At 45.7% G+C, this 23,865-nt stretch overlaps 1 protein-coding gene across 1 annotated transcript in view; it reads left to right on the top strand.

Moving 5' to 3' along the window:
• Positions 1–20,844: 20,844 nt before the first annotated feature.
• Positions 20,845–23,865, top strand: part of adarb2 (adenosine deaminase RNA specific B2 (inactive)) — a 634,387-nt gene continuing 631,366 nt past the window's right edge. Inside the window, exon 1 of the mRNA XM_078425174.1 lies at positions 20,845–21,441. Coding sequence (XP_078281300.1) covers positions 21,342–21,441 — 100 coding nt within the window. The 5' untranslated portion in view covers positions 20,845–21,341. The remainder of the gene's footprint in view (positions 21,442–23,865) is intronic.

Here is a 23,865-nt window from a genome sequence, read left to right as displayed (position 1 = left end):
AGAGAGAGAGAGAGAGAGAGAGAGAGAGAGAGAGAGAGAGAGTAAAATTAATAATTCTTGCCTTAATCACTAAACCCGTTTCCCCTCCCAAATATTTACCTAACATTGAGATTAATGGGTACAGCTGAATGAATCATGGGAAGCACAATATTTCAATGAAAGTTTCAGAAACCATCAGGAGGTGTTGGAGCACGCCAGCTGCTTTCATTATAATTAAATCCATCCGCTGAGTTCTAATCTCAAGCATAAAACTGTTGCCCATAGCCAAAGAGAGTGTACACCTGCCCTGTTAATTCCATGCAGAAGTGCTTTTAGTGTCAGATGCCAAGGATGTATCATAATAAGCTTGCTGGAAGTTTAAATTTGTGATTTAATATCTGCAAAGTTACCTTCTTCTTCTTTTGTGTCCATCATCCACGTTTCAAATGTCACATCACTGTCATCGTCCGTCCTGAAAAGGGCGCAAGCTTCCGGCGACAATCAGCGGGAGTCTCACTTGTACAGTAGACAATGGTGGTAGCAGAATTAGCTCAGGACACTTCCAGTTTCCAGCCCCGCGACATGGACGCTTCTGCTATGGGGCCTCTGCAGAGTAATGAAAACCTCATTGATTTCACAGAATAAGACCACAGTGTATCCTGGGGTCGATTCTAACACAACGAGGCTGATTGCCTTGGTTATACCCTTTTTAGATGTTTTAGACATCATGGAAACAGGCAGTTTGGCCCACCGGGTCCACACAGACCATTGATCACCCATTCACATCTCCCGCTTGCCAAACACTTTAATTCCCCTTCCCATTCCCACACTGACCTTTCCGTCCTAGGCCTCCTCCATTGTCAGAGTGAGGCAAATTGCAAATTGGAGGAACAACATCTCATATTTCGCTTGGGCAGCTTACAGCCCAGTGGTATAAGTATTGATTTCCCTAACTTCAAGTAACCCCTGCATTCCCCCTCTCTCTCCATCCCTCCCACACCCAAGATGCACCAGGTTCCCGTTCTCACCTACCAAACAGATGGCCTGTTTCGTTTACCGTCGTTATTTTTTTGCATATCTTTCATTCATTTGTTCTACATCTCTCTACATCACTGTCTTTCTCCCTCATTTCTCTTTCCCCTGACTAGTCTGAAGAAGAGTCTCGACCTGAAACGTCACCTATTCCTTCTCTCCAGAGATGCTGCCCGTCCTGCTGAGTTACTCCAGCATTTTGTGTCTATCTTCACATTAGTTCTACATTATCCCACTTTTGCAACCATCCCCTGCGCACCAGAGGCAAAACCCATGCGGGTTTAGGACGTGGTCACGAGGAGAACGTGCAAACTCCAAACAGACAGCAACCGAGGGCAGGATTAAACCCGGGTCTCTAGTGCTGTGAGGCAGCAGCTCGACCTGCGGTACTGGGGTGCTGCCCAAAGACCAGCCCACTGGAGTCGGATCTGTCGCACGTAGAGTGGGTGGAACAAAGCGGAATGTAAGAACTTCCAACTTTAATTTCCTCCAATTTAAAATTTTAATTGCCTGCAATCATGATCAGTTTCACCGACCGGGAATCAAATGCATTCTGAGGGCACAGTTCAAATGTAATAATTAATATTGCCATGAGTGGCAGAGGGATTTTCCAATAGCACTGATACTGACTCCACAATCAGCCATAATTACTTTATTCAAAAGAAAACACACTGACAAATAGATCCACTGAAGAATTCAGGAGAACCATTTTTAACCAGAGAATGTTTAACTTAAGGAGATTCCAGCTACGTGAGGTAAATATTGCGGATGCTTTGAAGGAGAGGTTAGATAAGTAAAAGCATCAGCTGGAATTATCTGGTGCATTTAACATCCTTAGGAATCAATGAAGGAGTTCTGATGTGTATTAACCACGGAAACATAGCACTCAGTGTGAGGAAAGATCTTTGCAGTAAGGATCAACTATTCGGTTTATACTAATTGCGAAATTAGTATTTGCAGGTCACGGGGGATAACGTTTCTACACTTCATCAAAGCAGTGCCATGAGCCATTCAAAAACAAGTGAGTTTAGTTTAAATAAATGATCCAAAAGATACAACTTGTGCAAAAGATACAATAATGCAGGATTCCTTCCCTACTGCACTGGAGTTCATCTAATGAAGGGACTTGTAATGTTAACTCAGGTTCTCTCTCTACAGATGCTGCCAGGCCTGCTGAATATAGACAATAGACAATAGACAATGGGTGCAGGAGTAGGCCATTCGGCCCTTCGAGCCAGCACCGCCATTCACCGTGATCATGGCTGATCATGCACAATCAGTACCCCGTTCCTGCCTTCTCCCCATACCCCCTGACTCTGCTATCATTAAGAGCTCTATCTAGTATTTGCATCTATTATCTCCAGTATCTGCTGTTTTTCTTCTCCATGAGCATTATCCCCACCTAAGTTGGAATCCACATGACATGAAAATATTGATGCTCTTAAAGACCAGTGGACTCTCTGAGAATTAAGCCCGAAGGAACGCTGGGAGGGTTTTATTGTTGTTCAATATCATCCCAGAAACCAAAGTGCAATTTAAGGGTCTCCACAACTAAAACAGAAGTAGTTTTCTATCTGGGCTGAACAGATATCCTCTCACTTTTGTTCGGCATGGATTGGCTGCACCAAAGGCTTTGGATTTCATGAACATGAATGACTAAGCTGTGGGGTTTCAACTGAATGACTATCTTCATATGTTAAGGCCTTGGCTTGCAAAGGTTTAGTTTAGCTTAGTTTAGCTTAGTTTCATTTATTATTGTCACGTGTACCGAGGTACAGTGAAAAGCTTTTTTGTTGCATGCTATCCAGTTAGCATAAAGACTATGCATGATTACAATCAAGCCATCCAGTGTACAGATACAGGATAAAGGGAATAAGACAAGGGTTGGACATGTTAGAGGCAGGAAACATGTTCCCAATGTTGGGGGAGTCCAGAACCAGGGGCCACAGTTTAAGAATAAGGGGTAGGCCATTTAGAACAGAGATGAGGAAAAACTTTTTTAGTCAGAGAGTTGTGAATCTGTGGAATTCTCTGCCTCAGAGGGCAGTGGAGGCCAATTCTCTGAATACATTCAAGAGAGAGCTGGATAAAGCTCTTAAGGATAGCGGAGTCAGAGGGTATGGGGAGAAAGCGGGAACGGGGTACTGATTGAGAATGATCAGCCATTGTCACATTGAATGTCGCTGCTGGCTCGAAGGGCCGAATGGCCTACTCCTGCACCTATTGTCTATTGTCTATTGTCTTTAAAGTTCAGTAACGTCTGATTAGAGAAATTAGAGAATGTAGGAGAAACCAGGCTTCCATGGTGGATTCATGACTGTAAGAACAAACATTTGTTTTGTCCCTTGATTAGTGTTAAATGCCTTGAACTATAATCCTACTCGAAGGAGAACTACCTTGGTGCTGACTTTTATTCAACACCAATTCTTTCATCAAAAAGCAACTTTGTCCCAAAAAATCATATTCCTCCCATACCCCACCATCTCAATATTCTTACAATAAACGGGTACCCGTGAATTGTTAAATGACTAACTCAGAAGCGTATGTCTGAGCCATCGCCAACCAAGTACCACAAGCAGAGTGGCACAATGGCACAGCAAGGGTGGCACGGTGGGGCAGCGGTGGAGTTGCTGCCTTACAGCGCCAGAGACCCGGGTTTGATCCTGACTGTGGGCGCTGTCTGTACGGAGTTTGTATGCCCTCCCTGTGTCTCCGTGGCTTTCCTCCGGGTGCTCCCACACTCCAAAGACCTACAGGTTTGTAAGTTAATTGGCTTGTGTAAATTGTCCCACGTGTGTAGGATAGAACTTGTGAATGGGTGATCGCTCTCGGCGCAGACTCGAAAGGCCCGTTTCCACGCTGTATCTTTAAAGTCTGAGGTCTAAAGCAACACCATTTATCATACAATGTAACATTGGTCACAAGACCCACAGCTTCAGTGGATAAGTTTGCCATCTAAGCAGCTCAGGTAGAGTGTAACTATGTACTTTATGTACAGTGTCTTTGGTGGCATTACAGATCCCTTTTTTTGCACTGGTATTATTGTTATTAACTTATTGATTTTTTTATTATCATATTTATCTGTGTGAATATGTTTACCGGCCTGTTAAGCTGTTGCAAGTAAGAATTTAATTGCTTTGTTGTCGACAATTAAACACTCTTCACTCTCTTGAAGATAGACACAGAATACTGGGAATAACTCAGCATCTCTGGAGAAAAGGAATAGGTGACCTTTCGGGATGCGATCCTTCTTCAGACTCAGGGAAGAGAGAAACTAGGGGTAAGAAAAGGTGCAGAACAAATCAGATTCGGCAGCGATGGCCAAAGAACCCACAACGGTCCATTGTTGGTTGTGGAGGAGGTGATAACGAAGGGATACGAACAGTGAAACTAGCAGAGCGACGAGGGTGCGGGAGAGACGGAGAGAGAGGGGATGCAAGAGTTACTTGAAATTGAAGAAATCAGTATTCATACCACTGGGTTCACAGCTTACATACATACATACTCCAGCATTCTGTGTTTATCTTCGGTGTATACTAGCAACTGCAGTTCCTTCCTATATATTTTGCTTACACCCTTGACACTGTTCATATGGACAGCTGTAATTAAGAATGGACATTCAACTCCCAAAGTTCTTCTCCAGCATCCAATCTCCCACGATCTTTCATTTAACCAAAACGTAGCAGCTCAATATTTGAATTTCTGCTGTCCAACCTAGCAGATTATTTCAATCATCCATCACCATTTCATAATTCCTAATATCTATTCTAAGTTTTCTTTTCAGTAATTTAAATGGATGTCTTCGTGTCTTATTAACCTGAATTACTTTAAAGTAATATTCCAGGTTTCCCTTATCTATATTGCTTCAGGATTTATATATCTCAATGAACTTCTTTGTAACATTCTCTCTGGATTGAAGGCTTAGGTTTCCTAATCTCTCTGCATAGCTCCACCTTGCACCTGTGATCATTCCTGGTGCCATTCACTGCCATATCTCTAAACAATATATATCCTGTCTCTAGTGGAGTATTCGAGAATCCCCCCCCCCTTACTCAGTGTCATCTAACCTTTGCGATCAATGCCCATCAAGTTTCTTATCTCAGATATTTTGTGGGGGTTTTTTCTATAACTCGTTCTCCCTGCTCAGTAAACATTAATGAGTCTGAAGAAGGGTCCCAACCCGAAACGTCACCTGTCCATGTTCACCAGAGATGCAGTCTGCCTTGTTGTGTTGCTCCAGTACTTTGTGCCTTTCTTGGTAAACCGACACCTGCAGTTCTTTGTATCTCTTCTCTTGCAAAGTCTTGTGTTGCTTTTAGATATCTTCTAAGTCTCCATTTACTAATTTTACTCCTTGACTCGTCACACAGTAGCACAGAGTTCTCAGGGTTGATATTTGTGTTTGTAAAAAGGTCTAAATGGCTGCTTCTATCTTTGCTGCTCTCTTTATTTTGTGTCCCCTACATATCTTTGGCAAGTTTACAACTGGTTGCGACATCCACGTTACATCAATTAGAATCAACATGGACTGAAGCAATGATCTCTGCTGGTCTCTATTTACAACATCTTTCTCCTCTACATCTCACAGCTCACGATCTTGGTGAACAATTCCCATGTCAATCTCTTAACCAGGAGAGTCCATTACAAAATGCTGTCTAGAAATAGCAGAGGCTGAATCAAACACAAAATAATGGATAGATCTCAAGCAGAAGCCTTTGAAGACTTGAGCCAACCAATGAGTCATCCCATAGTAATCTTTTCTGAGGATGTCATGATAGCTACCTCTACACCATCTGATGTTAGCCTGGCAACTTTGTGGGCTGCTGGTCAAGTATTTGGCAATCTAATAAAGCTATTTGGGCAGAGCAATAACCCCATTGAACCTTCTGACAATAGACAATAGACAATAGACAATAGGTGCAGGAGTAGGCCATTCAGCCCTTCGAGCCAGCACTGCCATTCAATGCGATCATGGCTGATCACTCTCAATCAGTACCCCGTTCCTGCCTTCTCCCCATACCCCCTCACTCCGCTATCCTTAAGAGTTCTATCCAGCTCTCTCTTGAAAGCATCCAACGAACTGGCCTCCACTGCCTTCTGAGGAAGAGAATTCCACACCTTCACCACTCTCTGACTGAAAAAATTCTTCCTCATCTCCGTTCTAAATGGTCTACCCCTTATTCTTAAACTGTGGCCCCTTGTTCTGGACTCCTCCAACATTGGGAACATGTTTCCTGCCTCTAATGTGTCCAATCCCCTAATTATCTTATATGTTTCAATAAGATCTCCCCTCATCCTTCTAAATTCCAGTGTATACAAGCCTAATTGCTCCAGCCTTTCAACATACGACAGTCCCGCCATTCCGGGAATCAACCTAGTGAACCTACGCTGCACGCCCTCAATAGCAAGAATATCCTTCCTCAAATTTGGAGAAGTCTACAATGCCAACACACTCCAAAATTTACACCACCAACTCTACCAACTATCCACCCTTCATCAGCTATCCAATTCCCAAGAAATGGCAAATAAAGACAAACTCTGAACCACCTTGGGTAAAGTACCAAAAAAATCATGTTAGGCAACCAAAGTTGATTGAAGATAGACACAAAATGCTGGAGTAACTAAGTGGGACAGGCAGCATCCCTGGAGAGAAGGAATGGGCGAGGTTTCAGGTTGAGACCCAAGTCTGAAGACGGGTCTCGACCCGAAACGTCACCAATTCCTTCTCTCCAGAGATGCTGCCTGCCGCGCTGAGTTACAGCATTTTGTGTCTATCTTCAGTGTAAACCAGCATCATGCAGTTCCTTCCTGCACAAAGTTGATTGAAGTTCTGCATGACTACAGAGACCGGGAGATGCTTTACCCAATTCACACCAGACTTATCGAAACGTATAAGATTATTAAGGGGTTGGACACGTTAGAGGAAGGAAACATGTTCCCAATGTTGGGGGAGTCCAGAACCAGGGGCCACAGTTTAAGAATAAGGGGTAGGCCATTTAGAACTGAGATGATGAAAAACCTTTGCAGTCAGAGAGTTGTGAATCTGTGGAATTCTCTGCCTCAGAAGGCAGTGGAGGCCAATTCTCTGAATGCATTCAAGAGAGAGCTGGATAGAGCTCTTAAGGATAGCGGAGTCAGGGGGTATGGAGAGAAGGCAGGAACGGGGTACTGATTGAGAATGATCAGCCATGATCACATTGAATGGTGGTGCTGGCTCGAAGGGCCAAATGGCCTCCTCCTGCACCTATTGTCTATTGAATTCAAGATGCAGTTGTTGGTCACATTCAGAAACACATTCTGCACCGTTTCCGGAATGTTTGCAATGAATTGGCATGTCCCAAAAGCAGACCATTCACTGCCAAATAATTACTTTCTCACATCTAATCCTGACTGCTGGTCACTGGCGGATTCTCAGTGATGGGTTTATTTAAAGATCCAAGTCTTTCCCTCGTTGAATAACACAACCCCATACAGTGTGGGTATGTGTGGCCTGGCCCAAGTGCAAAACAGTACACTCATCTGTAATTAAATTCTTAAGGCAAGTGTAAACACCTTTCCCATTTTTAAAATTTCTGCTCAATCTATTCTTCTCATAGAAATCTCTTACACCACCTATTTTTCCCCCATCCCAATCTATTATTGTCACTGCATCAAAATAATTGAAGATCAACAGCCCCAATCTCAATCACTGCAACTCTCTCTCATTGATTGGGTTTTATGCAAAGGAGGAGGGAGGGAGGAGAGTGGAGGGAGGTGAGAGTGGAGGGAGGTGGGTGGGAGTGGAGGGAGGTGGGTGGGAGTGGAGGGTGGTGGGTGAGAGTGGAGGGAGGTGAGAGTGGAGGGAGGTGAGAGTGGAGGGAGGTGAGAGTGGAGGAAGGTGGGTGGGAGTGGAGGGAGGTGAGTGTGAGTGGAGGGAGGTGGGTGTGAGTGGAGGGAGGTGAGAGCGGAAGGTGAGTGGAGGGAGGTGCGAGTGGAGGGAGGTGAGAGTGGAGGGAGGAGGGAATGGAGGGAGGTAGGTATGAGTGGAGGGAGGTGGGTGAGAGTGGAGGGAGGTGGGTGGGAGTGGAGGGAGGTGGGTGGGAGTGGAGGGAGGGAGGTGGGAGTGGAGGGAGGTGGGTTAGAGTGGTGAGTCCTAGTGGCCGATCGAGGACGGGCCGTCGAGAACAAAGAGGGACCCAGTGTGGGGGGGCTGCCGAGAACAAAGACAGACTGGGTGGGGTGGGATATGGAAGAGGGACCATCGGGACTATATTGAATACATTTGGGACTTTGTCGGCACCCTATACTCTTTGCATGATTCTGCATCGCATGCAATCCAAAGAATTTCACTGTACAAAGTACATGTGCCAATACAGTATCAATCCATCAATCACTGCCTTTCTACGCGGGACTTTGTTCTATTTACAAAAACGAAGAGTTGGGCAGATCTTTTCCCCTGCCTGACAGGAGATAGAAGAGCAAGTGTTCCATTCATCTCTGAGGTTTAGTTATAACTTTCATCAGTGCATCAGCAGCTTTAATGTAACAACACCTCCCGTAGTATGAATTCAGAATATAGCACGGAACTAGGTAAAGTAATGAAGAGCAGGGTGATAAAGTCAGAGAGAGAGAGAGAGAGAGAGAGAGAGAGAGAGAGAGAGAGAGAGAGAGAGAGAAAGAGAGAAAGAGAAAGAGAGAGAGAGAGAGAAAGAAAGAGTAATGTAAGGGTTAAACAGACTGTGTCAGCTTAAAATGAGTTGCCAGCTAAATTGGCAGCACCACATTTCAAACTGCTTAGGAAAACAAGTAGATGTTTTCAAAGAATGCTCAGGCTAACTCAAAGGAACCAGTAAATCATGAGGCCAACCGCACAGTCACTAAGATAAGCTTTTGCCTTCCTAGAGAGTTCCAACACATGCTCGGTGTCTGATAGGACACATAACTCAGGCCGTTATGGTACCAAGGGGGATAGCTGGTTTTGACACAGTCACCTATTGTTCTTAGAGATTGTTATTATATAAATGCGTGCTTCCACCATTACAGAGAACTTCACCTACTGGGAGAGAGAGAGGAGCCTCACCTTCGGGGAGAGAGAGGGAGAGGGAGAGAGAGAGAGGGAGAGAGAGAGAGGGAGAGAGAGCTTGGACCATGGAGTGTGCCGGTCGGTGCCAGCCATTGCAGGCAGGAGACTTGAATACTCAGAGGGGGGTGAGACCTGTTATTTCATATTGTTACTTTATTGATAGGTTTTTTTTCTGCATTTTACTTGTATTCTGCTTTAATAAATAATTGTTTGTGCTCTGCACGAAGTGCTTCCTCCATTCATTGATCCAAATCCTTGAATCCTGCATATATTTTTTGTTACAGTGAAAAAGAGGAGCTAGAGATTTTAGAGCCGCAGTGTCATAGAGAGATACAGCACAGGTTTAGTTTAGTTTAGTTTAGAGATACAGTGCGGAAACAGGCCCTTCGGCCGACCGAGTCCGCGCCGACCAGCGATCCCTGTACACCGGCACAATTTACACACTAGGGATAATTTGCAATTTTTACCAGAGCCAATTAACCTACAAACCTGTGCATCTTTGTAGTGTGGGGGGAGATCGGAGAACCTGGAGAAAACCCACGGGGGTCACTGGGAGAACTAACAAACTCCGTACAGACAGCACCCGTAGTCAGGATCGAACCATGGTCTCTGGCGCTGTAAGGCAGCAGCTCTACCACTGCCCCACCGTGCCACCCTAGCTGCGCCACTGTGCTACCCTGCTTGTGGTACCTGGTTGATGATGGTTCAGACAGGAGCTTCTAAGTCAGGACTGAACCTGCAGCAACTCCACTACTACGCCACCGTGCCACCCACAGAAACAGGCCCTTCAGCCAGCTGAGTCCACACTGTCCACCAGCCCACCCATTCACACTGATCCTGCATCAATTTGCTTTTTAAATTCTTCCCACATTCTCATCGGCACCCTTCAGCTTTGACGTCTCATCCACACTGCTGGGGCGATGTCGACTGGTCAATTAACCAACTAGTAGCACATCTTCAGGACGTGGGACGAAACCTGGAGCTGCTGGAGGAAAAACTCACACGGCACAGGAATGCTGGAGTAATCTATTGGACAAGACATTAAAAGTGAGGCGGGAGGGTTTCGGCTGGTGAGGTTTGTGCCTGACCAAAGGAAGGCACAGCAGCAAATGGTGGACCAATTCAAACTGGAGAAGTGATAATGGCCAAGGTTGGAATTATGCAGCAATTTTAAATGACTGTAGAAGACTGAAGAAGCATAAAGCGATAGGGGCAGATTGTGAGACCAACCCAGAGAGTTGTGAATCACCCAGAGAGAGTTGTGAATCTGTGGAATTCTCTGCCACAGAGGGCAGTGGAGGCCAATTCACTGCATGAATTTAAGAGAGAGTTAGATAGAGCTCTGGGAGCTAGCGGAATCAAGAGATATGGGGAGAGAAGGCAGGCACAGGTTACTGATTGTGGATGATCGGCCATGATCACAATGAATGGCGGTGCTGGCTCAAAGGCCTCATCCTGCACCCATTTTCTATGTTTAAAGACAAGAGAGAGACTAGATAAAATAAGCATCGGTGGCAAGAAACCAGGATCAGCAAGCATTCAGGTGAAGAGTGAACAGGGCTTTCATGATCATGGGTGATTTTAACTTACAGCTTTAGTTTAGTTTAGGTTTTAGAGATATGGCATAGAAACAGTCTCTTCAGCCTAAGAGTCCACGTCAACCAACCATCACCCCGTTCACACTCGCTCTATGTTATCCCACTTCATGCACACTAGGGACAATTTACAGGAGTCATTTAACCTGCAAACCCGCAAGTCTTTGTGATGTGCGAGGAAACCGGAGCACCCAGAGGAAACCCACGTGGTCACAGGGAGAACATGCAAACTCCACACAGACAGCACCCATGGTCAGGATTGAATCCGGGTCTCCGGGGGTGTGAGGCAGCAGCTCCACCAGCTGTGTCACTGTGCTGCCCTATCATTTTATATTTTAATGACACAAAGCATTCTGTCCTTTGAGTTCATACCAGCGCTCAACGCAATTCCATCAGATCCAGTCCCCCTCATGTATTTCTGAAACCTACTCTCTCCCACATATCCATCAACTCTTCCAAATTCTCTAATTGCTCACATAACTAGCGGTAACTAACAGTGACCAATTAACTAACCAACCATCAGCCGACAGAATCAAGGACCACTCACGTCCCCGGTCATTCCCTGTTCTTCTCTCTCCCATCAATAGTCAATAGTCGTTTGTTTGTCACATACACATAAATGTGCAGTGAAATGAAACATTACCCGCAGTTCAACAATAAGACCAATAAGAATAATCAATAAAAATGTAATAACACACACAATCGTAAACTAACACCAAACAAAAGAAACATCCATCACAGTGAGTCTCCTCCAGTCCCTCCTCACTGTGATGGACCCCTCACTGTGATGGAAGGCCACAATGTCTTTTTCTCTTCCCTGCCCAAAGATACAAAAGCTTGAAAACACACCACCAGCTTTTAGGCCAAGCTTCTTCCATACAGTTATCGCTCTACCGAACGATCCTCTCATAAGCTAAGGATAATAATAATAATAATAATAATACATTACATTTATATAGCGCTTTTCATATACTCAAAGACGCTTTACAGGGATTTTGAGAACATAGGGAAGTGAATAAATAGATAAATAAGTAAACGAACAGAGAAAGGAGACAGAAGGTGGGGTGACCTTCAGTGGTTGAAGGCAGTACTGAATAGGTGAGACTTCAGTGATGTTTTGAATGTGGTGAGTGTGGAGGAGTCTCTGACGGTTTGAGGTAGTGAGTTCCATAGGGTGGGAGCAGCGATGGAGAAAGCCCTGTCCCCCCAGGATCTGAGTTTGGTCCGGATGTGGGGGGATAGGAGATTGGCAGCAATGTAGTGCCAATGTAGTACAGGATGTAGTGCCAATCCCCCAACCTACCTCGTTGCAACCTTGCACTTTTTTATCTGTACTTTCTCCGTAGCTACAACACTATACCATACACTTGGTTTATTGTTCTCTTTGCACTACCTGTTGTATTTATGATTGTATCATGCATGACAATATTTGAATAGGTAGCATGCGATGTTTTCCAATATATCTCAGTACACATAACAAAATAAACAAGCATGAATGCCATTATCAATTTTCAATTTGTATTAACGCTGTGGGTGAAGCCAATCATTCAAATTGGATAGATAAAAAACAGGATTTTTAGGGCAAGTTTCTTCTATTTGCAACTTCAATGTAAGAGGTATGATTAGTAAATCAAAATCAGTGGAAATGAATGCTTCAGGCCCATAAGTCTCATTGCATTGAACTATCTTTTTTATGACTTAATTTTATTGGTGTTACTTCTATGAGAAATGTAGAAGGCTGGAAAGACTAGTGAGCATCTAGTGTAATATACCTGAAACATGATGTGTTTCCTACAACATAAAGGAAATTTTCAACATCTTTATTTTTTATTTCATACTTCTAGACATTATTCCTTGCCCTCTTCAATGCTGCTTGTGTTATTTTTCATCGTTGGATTGTATTTACAGTGTAGCACTAAAGGAGCTCTTTTCATTCATCTGGCCCATTGTGGCCCTGGAAGCCATTCTATTTCTGGTGTCCATCAACTCCCATCTCGTTCTTACCAAACGCTGTGGGATAATTTGCAATAGTCAGCTTGGGGTGTGAACGGAAAGGATAGCACTCAGCAGAAAACTACATGGACGCAGAGACAACGGACAAACTCCAGGCTGGTAGCACCTAGAGTGTTATAGAGAGTTATAGAGTGATACAGTGTGGAAACAGGCCCTTCGGGCCAACTTGCCCACACGGACCAACATGTCCTAGCTGCAATAGTTTCACCTGCCTGTATTTGGACCATATCCCTCCAAACCTGTCCTATCCATGTACCTGTCTAACTGTTTCTTAAATGTTGGGATAGTCCCTGCTTCAACTGCCTCCTCTGGCAGCTTGTTCCATACATCCACCAACCTTTGTGTGAAAAGGTTACCCCTCAGATTCCTATTAAATCTTTTCCCCATCACCTTAAACCTATGTCCTCTGGTTCTCAATTCACCTACTCTGGGCAAGAGACTCACTGCGTCTACCCAATCTATTCCTCTCATGATCGCATACACCTCTATAAGTCACCCCTCGTCCTGTGTTCCAAGGAATAGAGTCCCAGCCTGCTCAACCTCAGCCTATATCTCAGTCCCTCTAGTCCTGGCAACATCCTTGTAAATCTTCTCTGCACCCTTTCCAGCTTGACAACATCTTTCCTATAACATGGTGCCCAGAACTGAACACAATACACTAAATGTGGCCTCACCAACTTCTTATAAAACTGCAACATGACCTCCCAACATCTATGCTCAATACTCTGGCTAATGAAGGCCAAGGTGCCAAATGCCTTTTTGACCACCCCATCAACCTGCAACTCGGCCTTCAAGGAATCATGCACCTGCACTCCAAGATCCCTCTGCTCTACACTACCCAGAGGCCTACCATTTATTGTGTAGGTCCTGCCCTTGTTAGACTTTCCAAAATGCAACACCTCACACTTCTATGTATTAAATTCCATCAACCATTCCTCAACCCACCTGGCCAATCGATCAAGGTCCGGCTGCAATTTTCCACAACCATCTTCACTATCTGCAAAACCACCCACTTTTGTATCATCAGCAAACCTGCTAAACGTGCTGTGTATGTTCTCATCCAAATCATTGATGTAGATGAGAACCCTGAGGCACACAACTAGTCACAGGTCTCCAGTCCGAGAAGAAACCTTCCATCATCACCCTCTGCTTCCTTCCAATGTTCTATCCATTGAGCTATCTCTCCTTGGATCCCATACGATCTAACCTTCCAGAGCAGCTTACCATGGGGAACCTTGTCGAATGCTTTGCTGAAGTCCATATATACAACATCTAGAGCTCCGCCTCAGAAGAAACTGCAGATGCTGGTTTAAACTGAAGATAGACACAAAATGCTGGAGTAACTCAGCGGGACAGGCAGCATCTCTGGAGTGAAGGAATGGGTGACGAATGGGAAATGTCACCCATTCCTTCTCTCCAGAGATGCTGCCTGTCCCGCTGAGTTACTCCAGCATTTTGTGTCCATCTACATCTCTGCCCTCATCGAACGTTTTGGTCACGTCTTCAAAAAACTCAATCAGATTTGTGAAACACGACCTCCCACGTACAAAACCATGCTGACTATCCCTAATCAGCATCGCAGGCTCGGCGATCGCTTCGCTCAACACCTTCGCTCAGTCCGCCTTAACCAACCTGATCTCCCGGTGGCTCAGCGCTTCAACTTCCCCTCGCACTCCCAGTCTGACATTTCTGTCATGGGCCTCCTCCAGTGCCATAGTGAGGCCCACCGGAAATTCGAGGAACAACACCTCATATTTCGCCTGGGCAGCTTTCAGCCCAGCGGTATGAACATTGACTTCTCCAACTTTGGATATTCCTCTGTCCCTCTCTTCCCCTCCCCCTTCCCAGATCTCCCTCTATCTTCCTGTCTCCACCTATATCCTTCCTTTGTCCCGCCCCCCTGACATCAGTCTGAAGAAGGGTCTCGACCCGAAACGTCACCCATTCCTTCTCTCCTGAGATGCTGCCTGACCTGCTGAGTTACTCCAGCATTTTGTGAATAAATCCCTAATCAGCCCTCGTCCATCTAAATGCCTTTATATTCTATCCCTAAGAATAATCTCTAGTAACTTTCCAACTACAGATGTTAAACTTGCAGGTCTATAGCTCCCAGCATTTTCCCTGCAGCCCTTCTTGAATCGAGGCACAACATTTGACACTCTCCAGTCTTCCTGCAACTCTCCTATATTTAAAGTCGCCTCGTAAACTTCAACCAGGGCTCCCGCAATTTCCTCTCAATACCCACAATATACACTGGAATTTAGAAGGATGAGAGGGGATCTTATCGAAACGTATAAGATTATTAAGGGGTTGGACACGTTAGAGGCAGGAAACATGTTCCCAATGTTGGGGGAGTCCAGAACAAGGGGCCACAGTTTGAGAATAAGGGGTAGGCCATTTAAAACTGAGATGAGGAAAAACTTTTTCAGTCAGAGAGTTGTGAATCTGTGGAATTCTCTGCCTCAGAAGGCAACCGGAGGGGCATATTGCTTTGCATAAATGGTGGTAGATATATGGAACGAGCTGCCAGAGGAGGTAGTTGAGGTGGGTACTATCACACCGTTTAAAAAATATTTGAACAAGTACGTGGATAGGATAGGTTTAGAGGGACATGGGAGAAATGCAGACAGGTAGGACTAGTGTAGTTGGGTTATGTTGGTCGGCATGGGCAGGTTGGGCCGATAGGTCTGTTTCCATGCTGTATGACTCTATGACTCTACCACTGATGAGCCATCACACTACCACGGTGGCGCTGGTTGCCAACGTCCTGTGACGTTAGATCACCATCCCACTGCCTTCCCATGTTGTGATCACTGGAAAAGCCCATCAAGTATTATTGCATCATCAGGCAGTCAATAAACCTTGGACACAAGTTCACCGAGGTAAATGCAGATGAGTAAATGGTTGGCCGGGACATATTAATTTAGATCCAGTTATGGCATGCAAGAGCAGAGTTCACTTAGCTAATGAATGTCAAAAGCAAACATTGAAATACAACTTTAAAGTCGCTGCAGATACTGCTTACACATTTATTCTTACGGAAACAATCTCGCTGGACCGATTTTCCTCATTATTGTGTAACAAGGCGGGCGGCACGGTGGCGCAGCGGTAGAGTTGCTGCCTTGCAGTGCTTGCAGCGCCGGAGACCCGGGTTCGGTCCTGACTGGTGGGTGCTTGCCTGTACGGAGTTTGTACGTTCTCTCCGTGACTGCGTGGGTTTGCTCCGAGATCTTCGGTTTCCTTCCACACTCCAAAGACATTCAGGTATGTAGGTAAATTGGCTTGGTATAAGTGTAAATTGCCCCCAGTGGCTGTAGAGTGGTGTTAATGTGCGGGGATCGCTGGTTGACGCGGACACAGTGGGCCGAAGGGCCTGTTTCCACGCTCCATCCCTAAACAAAACTAAACTAAACTAAACTGAGGCAGGGACATCAAATTAAGCAGGCAGCACAATGCAAGTAAAAGGCTATTGCTTCATGTCTGTCAGTGGCATAATAAATAAATATTTATTTAGAAGTACATCCCACATTTAAAGAGTTCCGTTTTGGGCACCATGTTATAGGAAGGATGTTGAGAAGCTAAAAAGGGTACAGGTGGAGATTTATGAGGATGTTGCCAGGACCTGAGGGCCTGAGTTACAGGGAGAAGTTGAACAGGCTGGGACTCTACACATTGGAGCGCAGGAGGATGAGGGGTGATCTGAAAGAGGTGTACAAAATCATGAGACAAATAGATCAGGTAGATGCACAGGGTATCTTGCCCAGTGTAGGGAAATCGAGAACCAGAGGACATAGGTTTAAGGTGAGGTAGGAAAGATGTGATAGGAACCTGAGGGGCATCTTTTCTTTGCACAAAGGGTGTTGGGTGTGTGGAACGAGCTGCCAGAGGAGGTTGTTTAGGCGGGTACTTTTGCAACGTTTAAGAAACATTTAGACAGGCTACATGGATAATTTAGGTTTAGAGGTATATAGGCCAAACTCAGGCAGGAGAGACCGGTGTAGCTGGGACACAGTGGTCGGTGTGCGGAAGTTGGGCCTGTTTCCACGCTGTGTGTCTCCATTACTATGACAAGTTAATGAGATATCTTTGTCCTTTAGACATGTGAAAGTTCTGCGTTTGCTTCCATCCTGCCACAAGCTGGCATGAATTTCATGAGGTTTTATATGCTCTCTAGCTGGTGACCAGAGTCAATGCCATGGGATGTCTGTGGTCGTTACAGGTACTCCAGCTGCTTTTGGTTTTTGCTGCCCTCTGATCTACAACATATGTGTGATAAACCACGATTCACATCCTACAGCGCAGTACCTCAGCACATCTACTGTTGGCATCCTGTGACCCTTCGTTATCACCGCTTCCCCAGCCAACAATGGACCGTTGTGGGCTCCACCCTTCCTTGGTCATCTGTTGCCGGCACTGATTCGTTCTGGCCTTTTCTAACCTCCAGTTCCCTCCCCTCTACTTTCAGCCTGAAGAAGGGTCCCGACCCGAAACGTCACCCTTTTTCTCCTGACGCGCTGAGTTATTCCAGCACTTTGCATTTTACCTTCGGTATAAACCGGCATCTGCAGTTCCTTTCTACACACCATGGCGCATCCTGCAGCCCCATACCATCTCATTTGGGCGGCCATGGTAGCACAGCGGTAGAGTTGCTGCCTCACAGCGCTTGCAGCACCAGAGACCCGGGTTCGATCCCGATTACGGGTGCCGTCTGTACAGAGTTTTTTAACGTTCTCCCTATGACCGCGTGGGTTTTCTCCAAGATTTTCAGTTTCCTCCCACATTCCAAAGACTTACAGGTATGTAGGTTAATTGGCTTGGTGTATGCGTTAATTGTCCCTAGTGTGTGTAGGGTTTTGTTAATGTGCGGGGATCGCTGGTCGGTGCGGACTCAGTTGGGCCGAAGGGCCCGTTTCCATGCTGTATCTCTAAACTAAACGAAACTTGAGTAAGAGCTAAGGCTACCTATTATAAGTCTATCATTATGCCACAACATGGTTCTATGTTCATTTGGAATCAACGAGGGCCTCTGCACTGTCAACAGGCAGCAAGCTAATCTCCTGACAATTTGGAAAGCCACTGTACCTCCAGGGCCATATGAATCTGATTTAAATATCCACAGTTTTAGGATATTCATTTTTCACAAATACACCTGCACATATCGGCGGCACAGCGGTGGCATTGCTGCCTCAGCGCCGGAGATCCAGGTTCGATCCTGACTGTGTGTGCTGTCTGAACGGAGTTTGTACGTTCTCCCCGTGACCACGTGAGTTTTCCCCAGGTGCTCCGATTTCCTCCCACACTCCAAAGATGTACAGGTTTGTAGGCTAGTTGGCTTGGTACAGTTGTACATGTGTGTGTAGGACAGTGTTGGTGTATGGGGATGGTTGGTCGAAGTGCCTGTTTCCACACTGTATCTCTAAACTAAACTAACCCAAATGACTCAAAACTATACACCACCTGATGGGTTGGTATTGGTGTTGGTTTACTATTGTCATGTGTACTGAGGTACAGTGAAAAACTTTTGTTTGCCTGCTACCCAATTAAATCACATCATACTATATATATGAGTGCACCAATCCACACACAAATACAACAGGTAGTGCAAAGAGAAAACACCAGAGCAGAATATAATTTAAAGCTTATGGTGTTCCAGTTCCAGTGAGGAAGTCCAATGTCTGCAATCAGGTAGGTTGGATGATCGGGTTTGTGGCCTTGCGTCTGTTCAGTAGCCTGATAACTGAGGGAAGAAGCTGTTCCTGAGTCTAGTGGCATTTGCTTTCCAGCATTTGTACCTTCTGCCTGACAGGAGAGGCGAGAACAGAGCACAGAGCCACAGCAATAGGAGTTGCTGCCTTACAGTGTCAGAGACCTGGGTTCGATCCTGACTATTGGCGCTATCTGTACGGAGTTGGTACGTTCTCCCTGTGACCGTGTGGGTTTTCTCTGTGTCCTCTGGTTTCCTCCCACATTCCAAAGACATGCAGGTTTGTAGGTTGATTGGCCTCTGTAAATTGTCCCTGATGTGTAGGATAGAACTAGTGTAAATTGTCCCGAGTGTGTAGGTTAGAACAAGCTCATCGATGTGGATTTGGTGGACCTAAGGGCCTGTTTTGTTGCTGCATACTTAAAGAGGGAACATGGTGAAAGAAGATCCTTGGGATAGGATGTGTGGGTGGTCGGGAGGGGGATGTATAATTCATAAGGAAAAATCTGCGATGAAGTCAGATTTTTGAGCTTACACTTGAATTATATTATGAAAGTTGACAAGCTGAAATAAAGACGAGGACATATTTTAAAAGACTATTGCATGGTACAATGAAAATCATGAAATCTCAATTCAATCTCTGGTCAGCACCAACAATGTTTAATTTTAGTTTGATTTACTTCTGTTTCCACAACGTCATTTGAATTTCCTTCACATGCAGAAATGAACAATAGCCTCCATTCTTGTACAATGAATCTTGGCAACCCGCTATCATTTAAACTTGCCCAAGTCCAATGCGTGGAACATTTGAATACAATTGATAAAGCACAATCAGTAATAACCAATCTAACATTAAAAAAAAACCTAATTTTCTGTGGCTAAGTGGCTCTGCCTCAGCCATGATATTTAACCAGCGCAGGGACCATTCATTGCCTTAGACAGACCTGACAAGTGCAAGTTCTCACTTTGTGTTGTTATAAATCATATGAGCCACAATTTTCCTAGGCGTTATAAATCAAGGATTTAGGGGGGAAATCACAAACAAGTTTGACAATGAGATAATGCAAAAACAAGTAAAATATGATCCCGTTGACAAACTAAGAGTTATTTCTAACCCTATGCTTTATTAATCAAAAACTATTGATGCGTGGATGTTGGTAGAAGGGGAAATTACCAGTCCCGCCACTTGTAAAGAAGGACCAAGGTAGAAGTGTGACTTTTTTAATGCTTTTGTTTCCCTTGTGATGCGTTGTTATAATTTTCTGCTTTTTAATTCGGGGACAGTGCTTATTTTTCTCCTGTTTTGGCCAAAGCTGAAATTGGAGCTGAACGTTGAACGTTGCCGAACACGAGCGGGGGGGGGGTTTGTTTTTATTACCCGACTGACTGTAATAAACTCTCCTCCTCACTACACGCGGATATCACGGCGGGTCTACCAATCCCACCTGTGGAAACGACGACCACGACTGGAAGGTTTAGCCCCCTGCCCCCTCGTCATTTGATCTCGGCTGTTGCAAGAACATGGACATCCAGTGCCGCCAACCAATTCGTCCAATGTGATTATGGTGAATCTGGAACTTTACACTTCAATCCCCCATCTTGGGTCCACGTCTCTTAATTGCCAGGGTTATCCAAAATGGATCAAACCTCGATGGTTTCTTGCACTGTGAGGAAGAGGGTTAGTTATACTGTACACTTCCACTGCACTACTGTCAAAAGCATACACCTGTGCAGTAGCTTTGAGTGAAACTTGGAGAACCAGAGAGAAAGGGAGGCGTGTGGAAATACCCTGCGAGGATCCAAATGAACCCGCAGAAGAATCCTGGATTGGTAGATTATTGGGGGGGAGGGACAGGGAACCCAAAGAGAGGAGAAGTACGAACTCTTCTGATCAGAATAAAAGCTTCGGTTACTTGAAAGTGCATGAAAAACATGCAAACATCAATTGTTCAGGCACCATTGGGTGTAATTAAATGCTAATTGATTATTACAAGATTTGCCGCGTGCAAAAGTGTTTTTTTACGCCGAATAATACAAAGCGAAGCAGTAATGAGTGTTGAATTGGGAGAGGAGGTCTTGCAAATCTCTCTTCATGCAGTATTCCTCCCATTAACGGTGTCTCGGGGTTTGGGCGATGAATGGGTTGTTTTATTCCCTGCAGTGTGGCTGTCGGGTCTGGAACATCCATCAGACGAATGGGGGCTGAGTTAGCGTTGGCAGGGAGAGCCTTTTGGGGGGGGGGGAGGGGAGAGGAGGGGAGGGGAGGGGAGGGCAGGGGGGTGTTGCTGGAATGGGAGGGAGCCGGTCGCTGTTGATGTCACAGCCAAGAGACGATCATGATTGGATCTAATTATAATTTGCAGCAGCAAATAGACAGACTTCCCCGCACGATTGACTTCAAAGTGGATAGTACCGCGAGAGAGAGAGTGAGAGAGAGAGAGAGTGAGAGAGATAAAGAGAAAGAGAGAGAGAAGGAGAGAGAGAGAGAGAGAGAGAGAGAGAGAGAGAGAGAGACCGACCGACCGACAGACAGACAGACAGACAGACACAGACAGACAGACAGAAAAGGAGAAAGTGGGATTGTTGCGTTTAAAGACCGCCAGAGCAAAGTGGAAGCGGCAGCTTTTGGGGAAGAGCGTGGCCCGAAGACCACTGCTTGTATCAGCTTGAGCCAGAGTCACCTGTCTCCCAGGTGCTTCAAGGATCAAAGAGCAGAGGTAGAGAGTGCTGACACAAGGGGAGGAAAGAGAGAGAGAGAGCGGGAGAGAGAGAAAGCGAGAGAGGGGGAGCGTCAGCAGCAGCAGCAGCAGCAGCAGCAGCAGCAAGGGACAAGAGTCTGGAGGGAGGTGTGAATAAGTGAGTCGCGATTAATAGGCAAGAGTGGAGTGGAGGAGCGGAGGGAGAGGTCGGCGTGTTTCAAGGCACTCTGAAGCAGCGTGTTGTCAAACCTGCGGCAATGGCATCGGTTCTAGTGAGCAGCAGAGCTTCGGCAACTCCGGGCAGCCAGCTGAAATGCAAGTTCAAAAGGAGAAGACGGAGACGGTCGAAGAGGAAAGGTAGGACGCCCTTTTCCACCCTAATGTGTTTCAAGAGCGTGTTGACAGCTCCATCCCAGGCTGGGAAAGAGGCAGCGAGTCCTGCCACCCCCTCCACGCTTCTCTTGGATGGAGATAAGGGTGATATCATACAGACATACACACACATACATACACACACATATTCCTCGTGTAGCGGCAGATTGTTTTAAAAAGTGTAATTGATGAATAATGGAAGAGTACTGTGTTTATCCTGGCATTGATTGACTGTGTTTCGCGGTTCTGACAAGGAAAGATAAGTGGTTGCTTTTGACTGTAGGCATTCTCTATTCCGGGGCACTGTAAATGTCGGTGCGTGTTATTATTTAGTGTCACGCTGAGCAAATGGGTTGTGTCGAGGCACTAAATAAATCGCATTCCATGTGCAAAGCGCCTGTGGGCATCGCTGTGGGCTTCGCCATCACTGCTCGTGTCTGTGCAAAAACTGTGCAGCCACCAAAAGTTGGCACGATTGCCTTAAACCTCCCTTCCTCCCCTCGCGGATCACGCCGATCCTCTGAGCTCAAAGAACAAGGATGGATGCAAAATAAATGTAAATGATCATTATTATTATCATTATTATCATTATTTCCATCTTAAATTGTTTGTGGAAATGTTGCTGGAAGTTGGCATTTGGGGAGGTCTGTGCTTTGGAAGTTATTTTTTGGGGGGCGGGGGTGGGGAGGGGGAGAGAAGGAGGAGGAAGAGGGGGTGCGCTACGCGTGTACCGGTTACAAGACGCGCGGTGAAGCGAATAACTGGCGAAATTGGCACGCCCCTGTAATGGACTTCTCTCCGGCGAGATTATCAGTAAAGGGCCTGATTCGCGCTCGGATGCAGCTGAACGCTGTTGGCGAGACTTTCACGGCACAGTTGCCACGGGAGAGACAGTCCAAGTCCGAGGAAACTGTTCCCCCCTCCCCATTCCCCACCTACGAGGGCGAGAAGTTGGCCGCTTCTTCGGGGAACAACGAACAAAACAAACACAAAATAAAAATCAAATCGCAAAACATACTCCGGGTTTGACACCGGCACGCACCGGGTCGCCATGGAAACTCAACATAACACAAAACTTGTTTGTTCCAACAGTTCATCTTTTCAGTCGAAGGGTTTGTTTTGAAGAATATCCGTATCAGTAATCAGTTTAGACCTGTGCCTGTGTTTGAATTTCCCCCGTCGCCCGTTTCCCAGCAGTTTATCTCTTGCTTTGGTCGTTAGAAGGGGCTTTTTTTTCTTAAAGCATCGGTCAGATCTCAGTAAAAACAACTCGGCCTGAATCTGAGCCCAACAGTTTTAGTCAATATTTAATTCATTTTAATCAGTGTGGCAAAATTGGTCTAGTAGAAACTGAGAGTGATGGAAATGAAAACAGACTACTGAGGGAACTCAGCGGGTCAGGCAGCTTCGCTGGAGAGAAGGAATGGGTGACGTTTCGGGTCGAACAGGAACTCAGTGGGTCAGGCAGCATCCGTGGAGGGAATGAATGGTTCAGACGACGTTTCAGGTCGGGACCCTGATTCACACTAGACTCCAGTCCCCGGCGAAGCGACGTTTGTTGTGGAATCTGCCGTCGGCAGGAACTCCAGGTGCTGGTTTACACCGAATGTAGGCACGACATGCTGGAGTAACTCAGCGGGGCAGGCAGCATCTCTGGAGAGAAGGAATGGGTGGCGTTTTGGGTCGAGACCCTTCTTCGGACTGAGACTCAGGGGAGAGGGAGACTAGAGATATGGAAGGGTCGGGTGTGGAAACGACAGATCAAAGCAGAAGCTCATCAAGGAAATGGTTAAAACACACGTGGCTGTCGTGGCGAATCTGGGTTAAAAGGTGGTCGTGGAGCTGAGAGCGGGAGGAATCACAGTGAGGGAGCAAAGAGAGAGGGTGTTTGCGGAAATCTTGTGGATATTAAAGATATAGTGTGCACCACGATTTGCACCATATTCCTCCAAAAACGAAGTGGCAATCTCGCGTCGCTGTCCAGCGAGAGTCTGTCTTGCATTTGGAGCTAAAATTAATGTGGTTCTGATTCCTCCATTCTAATTCGTATCCTCGGGACATTTCGTGCAGAAAGTTAAAAGCTATTTGAAAGCCTCTTTTTTTTATTTCCGTGCCGCGCTGTCAAATTAATATGTGGCGAGGATTTTATCTTTCAACTTTATTTAAACAAAATAAATGAGTTTGGCTCCTTGAAGCTCATCCTTTCTCGGTCTGTGCGCAAATGAGATTCGAAATACCCCACTCCAAAATTAATGTAGCTGGAGTATTAGCCCAGAGAGGCGGAACGCATTTAGTGACAGTAATTCAGCGTGGAAGTAAGAAGATGTAACAGTGCTGTTCCAAAACATGTACTGCCTGGAGTCTATAATCGCCACCTCGGCAAGAGCAAGGTGACTGGGGGCGGGGGGG

This window comes from Rhinoraja longicauda, chromosome 2, assembly GCF_053455715.1.
Source record: "Rhinoraja longicauda isolate Sanriku21f chromosome 2, sRhiLon1.1, whole genome shotgun sequence".
In the NCBI taxonomy this organism is placed as follows: domain Eukaryota; kingdom Metazoa; phylum Chordata; class Chondrichthyes; order Rajiformes; family Arhynchobatidae; genus Rhinoraja; species Rhinoraja longicauda.
Note: the sequence above shows the minus strand (reverse complement) of the source record. Positions and strands in the feature narration are given on the sequence as shown.